At 46.7% G+C, this 8,798-nt stretch overlaps 1 protein-coding gene across 1 annotated transcript; it reads right to left on the minus strand.

Annotated features, from left to right (window-relative positions):
* Positions 1–601: 601 nt before the first annotated feature.
* Pdp2 (pyruvate dehydrogenase phosphatase catalytic subunit 2) lies at positions 602–8,222 on the minus strand. The gene is made up of 2 exons (XM_059264232.1): positions 8,098–8,222; positions 602–5,933 (listed from the first exon to the last, which is right to left on the minus strand). The coding sequence occupies exon 2, from the start codon at positions 5,889–5,891 to the stop codon at positions 4,296–4,298; it is 1,596 nt and encodes a 531-aa protein (XP_059120215.1). The 5' UTR covers positions 5,892–5,933; positions 8,098–8,222; the 3' UTR covers positions 602–4,295.
* Between the last annotated feature and the right edge of the window lie 576 nt (positions 8,223–8,798).

Genomic DNA, 8,798 nt, shown 5'->3' on the forward strand with positions numbered 1-8,798 from the left:
ACAGTGAGTGGGGTCTTCAGTTCTATGCAGCCTAGACTTTTTCCCAGAACTGGCTTCATACTACTAGTAACACAAAAGCTGGTTTTATAAGTAGGTTCTCAGTAAACTATGAAATTCTAGCAGGTCTTGTCCCAGAGTGCATGGTGGGCCTCAGTCTTTTTTCTTCCCAGCTCTCCACTCACATGGCTAACATACATAATCCTCCAGAGGCTGGAGAGATGGTTCAGTACTAAGTGTGCTCCTGAAGCAGACCTGAATTTGGTTCTTAACACATGGGTAGCTCATTGTGACCTGTAACTCCAACTCCAAGAGATCTAGTGCCGCCTTCCTGCCTGAGCATCTGCACTCACATGATACACCCACATAGAGACAAATGTACACACTTAGTTAAAAAAACAAAATATTCAAAATAAATAAGAACTTTAAAAGGACTCCCTGTGTGCTCAGCAGCTACTGAAAGCTTCAGCGCGCCATGCATCTCTTTGGAGCAGGGTCTTAAATAGTCCCAACTCTTCCTTGGTCAGATAAAAATGCTCAAACAAAAGTTGGCCTAGCATCATAAGGGCTAGAAAAACTAATGTGCAAACTAAAGAACACCAGATTCCATTTTGCTTCTTTTATTTAAAAGTTCTACTTAAATAGCCTCAAAGGTTAGAAAATTGGGGTCAGATAGGAACACCGGTACACAGCTCAAAATACAAATGCCAGTAATTATTAAAGAACATGGTTAATGATTGTTCCAAGAAAATGCATAGTAAGAAATAGTTTTCCAGGAGGCAAGTTAGACACCAGGAACCGAAGGAAGAAGGGACAGGACCTCAGATGGCTCAGGAAATAGTTATACAACAGCCCAAACATGCCTCCCCCACCAGGCTACACACATGACGGTTTACGTCAATAGCCTTGACCTTCAAATCCAAAGGGAGCTTCTACACAGCAAATGCACTTCAAAGACATGAAACTGTGATGGCTCCATTCCAGAACATTCTGGTTTAACCTGGGAGGTTACAACTTCCCAGTAGCTATCCAACGAAAAACAGAAGCTGGTCAAAAGGACAGAACCAGCTTCCTTTTGAATACATTTTGTTGTTGATCTACATAATTATACCCTTCTTTATTTGAAGATCAAGCCATTTACATTTTACCTACGTTTAGAAGTTGTCAATGTCCAGTGTGCCTAAAAGCTTTTTAGCTTTTAAGCCAAATGTATTCTGGGGAAAACATCCATATATTATACCTCAAAGTTTACATTATAATAAATTAGCTTTAATGTTATAAATAACATCTCAGAAAACTGAATCTTATTAACATGATCTAGCATACATTCAAAACTATCACCTTCTCTACAGTTTTACTAACTTGGAAATCAACAGCACTGTACTATTTACACATAAAACAAATATCTAAATTACACCACTTCCATCAGTTTCTTTACCCCAAATCATAAATGTCATTCATTTTAAGCACCAAGACATACTTCCTTCAAAAGTTACATCTGCAATATTAAATGGTCAATCTCATTATTTAAAGTTTGACAGTCTAAAAATTGAAATCTCTGTATGAAAAGAATGATAAGAGCTTTGGAAGAACTGACAAGGACCATGAACCTCCTTTCTAATTTCTGGGTCCCAAAGCAAAAGCTCATTTTCTTCAAGGGGGCCACTGCCAAGACCCATGACCAGGGAGACAGATATGCTGGCGTGTAACCAGAAAGCAACACTCACTGGAGCAGGCACAGAGAAGCTGAGTTCACAGAGGCAGAGAAAAAGGTAGACAATAAGCCAGCCTTTCTTCTTTCTCAATATTTCAGCTGGAAAACAGGGACATCTATTAGACAGTGAGAAAACACAGACGCTCTCAGAGACACAAATAGGAGATCTGTGTTCTATCAACTTCAGGACAAGTTACCTGAATCAGAGCCATTTACGACCCATGGCAGCCTCCAAAACAGGGCTCCGATACTGAGTGCCAGTTAAGGCGCCCAGGATACTCCTGGGTTTAGCTGGCATAAAAAACAAAGAATAAAGGGGGGAAAACGTCAGACAAATAGCATCTTCTGCTCAAACAGCAAACTTTCAAGCTAGAATAATGACGACTCACATTTGGGGTTACATTTTGTTTTGTTTTTCTGAAGCAAGTTCTGTGTGGCCTAGGCTGGCCTTAGTGCCTAGCTGGGTCGCACTATTTTTTCTTGTAGATAGTCTCATGTATTCACTTCTGATCTTCCTCCCCCTAACACTCACGCGCCAGGATTAAGGCACGGGCCAGCACACCCAGGTTTGTCATTGCCTACGTTATTTTGAGGTGGCACAGTTGGGTTAATTATTTAGGATAGACTTACACATGAGGGTTAAGAGAGAGAGGCCCTTGGAAGGTCATCCACACCTGAGAGCATCAAAGACCCACAGAAAGTAAACATACCCAAGTGTGGGTACAGGCTCCTCAAGGAGCAACTGCCTACGTTTTATTTTTGAGTAAAAATCTAAGAGATCAGAAGTGTAACAGTAATGGTTTCAGAACAAAAGGACCCAAAAGAGTCCCTTTAAAAAAACATGAGACCATATCACTAACCGGGTACACTAGGAAATGTGCAAAGAACAATGCCCCTATTTTTCCATTTTGCTTATTTTCTGAGCACACATGCCATGGTACACCACGTGGAGGCCAGAGGACAATTTTCAACTCCTTCCACCACGTGGGGCCCAGGGATGGAGCTCAAGTTTCCAGGGTTGGCAGCCTTTACCCACTGAGCTGCTCTGCCAGCCCAGCCCCAACTCTTGACAGAATGTCTACCAGCAACACCGAGGCGGGTGGGGGGCAAACCTCGTTCCCTGCTAGTGTGTGGGTGGCAGAGAGGGTAAGAGACAAGGGACCAACCAAGGAGCTGCCTACAGTGAAGCACTCTGATGAGGTGCAGGAAATTAAACCTGCCAAAAAAAACACATGTTTCCATTTAGGGACACATTTCCTGCCCCAGCCACCCAAGAGAGGAAGAAGTTTATCCCCTAAAAGGAGCCATGTGGGCCAGTTTTCAAGCAAGCACAAAGATTCTGCAGCCCCTATATGACCAGATGCATCTCAATTTTCACCCACGTCTCACACTAAATATGGTCTAATCCCCGAGGCATCGCAATGGCGATTCCTAACAGGCAGGGGCAGCTGTCCCATCTGATTAGTCTCCCCGCTCCCTCCCAAGATACAGAGAGAAAGCCTCTCTCGGCTCACGACTGTTCTCACATCTCTAGAATCAGGCTGAAACCTTAAGTCCACAAATCACTGAATAAGTCCACTCTGCCTAAATGTCCACAACTACCACCTGGCCATATCACCTTTCTTCCAACTTTTGGAAGCGAGAAGGTGAAAGATTTCCCAGTAATGGCATGGTGAAGCTGGGCAGCATAGCAGAGGTAGTATTGTGTCAGTGTTTGAGGGATATAATCAGAAAGAATGGGAATTATGAATAACCCCGTGGCTAAGCCTGGGGGAAACATTTTACTAAGCAGAAAGCCAGGGGTTAGGGATTAGACAGAAATTACCTCTCAGTACGGCTCAAAGGTTTTGGGGTGGAACTCAACAGAAGGACCAAAGGCGGCACAATTAAATTCAGCCGGCTCAGAAACCTAGCCCCTCCCATCCACAGCTGAGAAAACAGGACGAGTGGTCCTAAACGTGCTTATGGCAGTCCTGCTTGCAAGTCTGAGGACTCAGTTTTAAAGTAAAATTTAACCACCGTTAAAATGCAAATGGCACAGAATATATTCACAGTCATTACAGAAAATCTCACACACACACACAGGAAACTTAGAATGACATAGAAAAGTGCCCTGAAGATTGTTTCGTAAACCTAGGCTTCCATAATTAAAAAAAACAAAACAAACAAAAACTATAGCCCAGAAGTTGTGCATAACAGAGTCCACAATGATCACATTTGTAAATTTTGCAACTGGGTCTCAGAAGATCCTGAAGTTCTTTATTCTTAGAATCATGATTAAATTTATCCTTTAAAAGCACAGGATGACACAGTTTAACAGTGTCTTTATAAAGGACATGGGCTACGGGATCCTAAGCCAGTTTTAGTCTTTACTCTGTCTGCTGCATAGAAGAGTTGACCAGTGCACACAGGGACAAAAATCACTGCTAATGCTTTGTCACTAAGGCTGGGTTTCCTGACCTTCCTTTGTTAGTCAACAACCTACATGTGCCTATTCTTTAATAAGGTTTGAAGTGCTCACTTGGGAGTAAGTGAAAATGTTTTAAAGGGTATTTGTGTTAGCCTTGGCAACAGGGTGAGACTCTTAACCCTCCTTATAATATGTATCAATTGAATCGGAGTTAAAAAACACCACCATGACAGTGATGTCATCCCGGTACATCCTGGCTACATCTTCTGGTAATGTCAGCATGGCGGCCAGTCGCTCCGGCTCCATCTCCCCATACTCATTGCTCCCGATGGCATGTCTGATCAGATGCGTAGCTGCATTTTGGTCGGCTGCATGGAGTCCACTGGCTTTCCTCTGAAGCAGCAGACTCTGCATGAGTCCCAGGTTGGCTGGTCTTTGGTCCAGGTCTGGCTTATGGCAACCAACCTTGGATAGGTGCCCCACCACCAGTCTTACCACATCGTCATTGCCCAGCATGTCCCACAGACCATCTGAGGCCAGCACAAGGAACTTATCTTGGGGCCTCAGCCTGTGGTATGTAACCTCGGGCTTGGCAGTCAGATAGGGTGGAGTATAGTAGTGGGGTGGCGTGAACTGATAGATGTTGAGGGCTTCGGTGTCAAAGCCCCGCTCTAGGACACTACGCTGCAACTCTTTACTCCATTTTAACTGGACATCCCCAAAGGCCCTGCAGGGTATGAGGACACCCAGCAGCCTGTCATCTATGATGAGTGTCCTGTCCTCAGACTCAGGGTGTTCTCTCTTAAGGCGGGACAGCTCAGCCTCATTCCAAGCATTGTGGTCACAGGTAAGAGGCAAACAGGACCACACACCACTGTCTTCCTGGACACCAAGGATAGCCCGGCAGTCACCAGCATTTGCCACATGCAGATGAACTCCATTGACATGGGCCATGCAAGCTGTTGCCCCAGAAAAAGCAACCTGGAGGGATAAGTTCTTTGTCACCTCATCTTCCAGAGGAGCCTGAATTTCTAGTGAGATGTCAGAATCCAGTCTCTGGAAGGAATACATCAACGCTTCTTCAATGCTCAACCCCATTTCCATACGCAGGTCAAGAAGTTCCTGCCAGTAGACTCTGAGGTGGTCCAGATGTACCGACGTGACATCCTTATAAATACTATCCCCGGGATGTTTGAGCCACTGAAGGATGGGCAGCAAAGGCTTCATGTTTTCCATTGCTTCCTCCATCTGCTCCAAGGTCTGGTGGGACATCAGGGAAACCGCCATGTAGTAGAAGAGCCTCTCACTCACCGCTTGTGCACAGGCATGGCCACCATGTCCATCAAAAATGCCAAACATCAGTCCGTTGGTTTGCATGCAGGAAGCTACACCTTGCCGGTCCTCCACTGGGGAATTGGCAGCCAGCTGGTTGCTCTCAAACCTTAACACTGAATTCGGAGCGCCATTGTTGAAATCAAGAACCTTGTGAGATGACTCGCCAGCTCGAAGCATGTCATTGACCTGTTCAGGGCTAAGCTGTAAGTGGAAATCTTCCTCCTCGGTCGACGTGTGTCTGTAGGCTCTCTGCAGAGCAAAGCCACCACACGGAGTACTGTTCTTCAGAGTCGACGATGCCGGAGAAAAAAGCCTCCATTTCAGCTGATTCCTATTCGCGGCGCCCCTTGAGTATAAGCGTCTGCCCCCTTGTAATATAGCAATTCGATTCCTTGCAGAATTGAAGATCCAGCAGGACACGGCGGTACTTGACATTATGACACTATATTGGCGAGTAGAGGTGGGTTGCTTTTCAGCCTGAAAAATTAAAGAGTTTATAAAAACTTCAAAGCTCAAATTAAAAAAAAAAAAATACCGTGAAGACATTTCTTTTGCTAATATTCTCTCTGATTTGTACCACCCCCCCCCCCTTCCTCTCCTTTCCCAGCTCTTTCTCAGGCCAGAGCCTTCTTTCTAGCTCCCTTGTTCAGGCTCCTCTGCAGCAGGTGTTCATTTAGGTATCTGCTCTCCCAAGTCATCTATCTACTCCACGAAGTCCAGACACGTAGCTGCTTACTGGCGCCTATCCTGAGTCCAGCCCTGTACCCGCTACAAAGCAGGTCCTCAAATGTTAGCTCAACTTGGCATTTTCAGAGCCCCAGTGGCACTAGCTATTGAACAGACATACTGCTTCACTAGTCTCAACGGCACTTAATATTACCAGTCTCAGATGGTTGGGTTTTGTTTTATTGCTGTTGTTTTGTGCGTCACTAGAGTAAACACACGGCCTCTTCTATGCGGATCTACCACTGAGCTGCATCCCCAGCCCCCCCCCCCTTTTTTTTTTTTTTTTTTTTTTTTGGTTTTTTGACACAGGGTTTCTCCGTGTAGTTTTGGTGCCTGTCCTGGATCTCACTCTATAGACCAGGCTGGCCTCGAACTCACAGAGATCCTCCTGCCTCTGCCTCCCGAGTGCTGGGATTACAGGCGTGGGCTACCACCACCCAGCCCCAGCCCTCTTTTCCACGAGGTGCTGCTCTCACAAGATCTGGGAGTGCTTTTTGCTGTTATCATTGTTTTGTGTTGGGTTTTGTTTTGTTTTGACACAGGATCTCACTTTGTCACCCTGGCTGGTATGGAATTCACTGCGTAGACCAGGCTGCCTGCTCCAGCCTCCTGCGTGCTGGGATTAAAGGTGTGCGCCACCATGCCAAGTTTTCACAAAGTTTGTAAAAATTTAATATGACACTTCCAGGTCAGGCATGGTGCTACATGACTTGAATTCCGGAATTTGGGAGGCAAAGAGGCAGAGGACAGCTGATCTCTGTGAGTTCAAGGCTAGCCTGATTTACATAGCAAATTGCTGTTCTGTGCATCATTCCTGGCCAGCCAAGGTAACAAAGTAAGGCAGGATGGGATGCAAGGAGCTGGGAGTAGTGATGTAAACCTTTAATCCCAGCACTTGGGAGGCACAGGCAAATAAGAGTTTGAGGCCAGCTACACAGAGAAATCCTGTCTCAATAGGCAAGCCGAGACATGGTAGTATATGCCTTTAATCCCAGCACTTGGGTGGCAGAGGCAGGCGGATCTCTTAGTTCGAGGCCAGCCTGGTCTAGAGTGAGTTCCAGAACAGCCAAGGCTACCCAAAGAAACCCTGTCTCAAACAAAACAAAACAAACAAAAAAAAAAGTAGTCACTATTTTTGCCATTGGGAACATTCTTCTAGTCAGGTTCTTATATCGTTGGGCCAACTACACTGAATCTGACTTCCATGTTAAAGACAATGTTTTCACTGATAGTACTATTTATGGATTTTGCCATAAACATTCACAGTAACTGGAGACTTGGACTTTGTTTCCACTAAACACCAAATTGCATGGCCTTTGCAGCCACCTTTTCCTTACTTATTTCCAAAATCAGTAGGTCAAAGGGTATAAACGCACTGTCAAATTGATTTCCCAAAGCCAGTGAAGATCGTCCCTTACCCACCCGGCTGAACTTGGGGCAGATGAGGTCGGTCAGAGGCAGATGGCCTGGGACGCCCCTTGACCCTGCAGAAAGGACAGGCAGCTGTGGTTAATGAAAACCGTTCGCCGCAGATGGGGCAGAATTTAGCACCCCTTAAAGAAATCAAGCCTCTTGATTTCTTATCTAGGAGGCAAGGTCCTACTTAAGAACTTCCTGGCTCCAGTTTAGTGTTCTGAACCTCGGCTTTCCAAGCTGTAAGACAGGAATCCAGTTTGCGACGCCCAGCTCACCAGTGTTCCAATACTAAGGAAGCTAGTGCAGGGAACCGGCTAGGCAGCCGACTCCTCCACTAGCGCGCGGACCCACGTGGCGCGTTCGCGCGAGTGGGGTGACCATGACCGGGGGACCAGCTCGTCCCGCCCTCTCACCTCATCTCCTCTCCGCCCCATCACCTGAGGCGCCCGCAGGCCAGGCTGGTGAAGATATCCGCACCCCTACTTGTCCCCTTCCTTACCTCGTACCCTTGTCCTCGTCTCACCAGCTTGCGCCGCCAGCACTCGGCGGATGCTCGCAGCTCAGATCCTGCGCGCAGTTCCTCGGTTGCTGCGACCGGGTTTTACTTCCCCGGAGAGGCCCCCAGTCGAGGAACCAGCACCAGAAGAAAGCTCCCTCCCGCCATTCCTGATTGGCTTATCTTCGGAGGTGGGCCCTTGATGGACATAGATATTACCCAATAGATGAAGAGGGAAAGAGGAAGAAAGGAGGTGGGGCCGGGAGGGGCCCGCCTGCACTCTACCCCCTGGGGTTACGGTAGCATTTGAGCAGGCACTGCGCCACCAGGCCATCACGTGAGCCTATGCCCCTAGCTTGCCTTTTGCCTTATCGCCACGCCCTGCAGGCCCAGAACCAAGAGACCACACCAGTTCCTTATTGTTCATTCTTGCGTGCTTTCCTCCCCAGGTTTGTTCCGTACCCTCCAGGGCCCTCTCCCAAGCACCATACCCTTATTATCAACCTTTTGGACACCTGCCTTGAAGGCCTTGTGGACAACTCCAGTTCTACTTGCCCTGACCTTATTTTCCAAACCTGCTCTTCTTCCTAACCCAGTAAAGATCCCACTGGCACTAGGAGACCCAAGTCCAAACACTAGGGTCAATTTGATGCCTCTCTGACTCATCACACACTTTAATCCTGTCATTTCCATCTCCTAAATAC

Source organism: Peromyscus eremicus, chromosome 5 (genome assembly GCF_949786415.1).
Source record: "Peromyscus eremicus chromosome 5, PerEre_H2_v1, whole genome shotgun sequence".
NCBI classification, from domain to species: Eukaryota; Metazoa; Chordata; class Mammalia; order Rodentia; family Cricetidae; genus Peromyscus; species Peromyscus eremicus.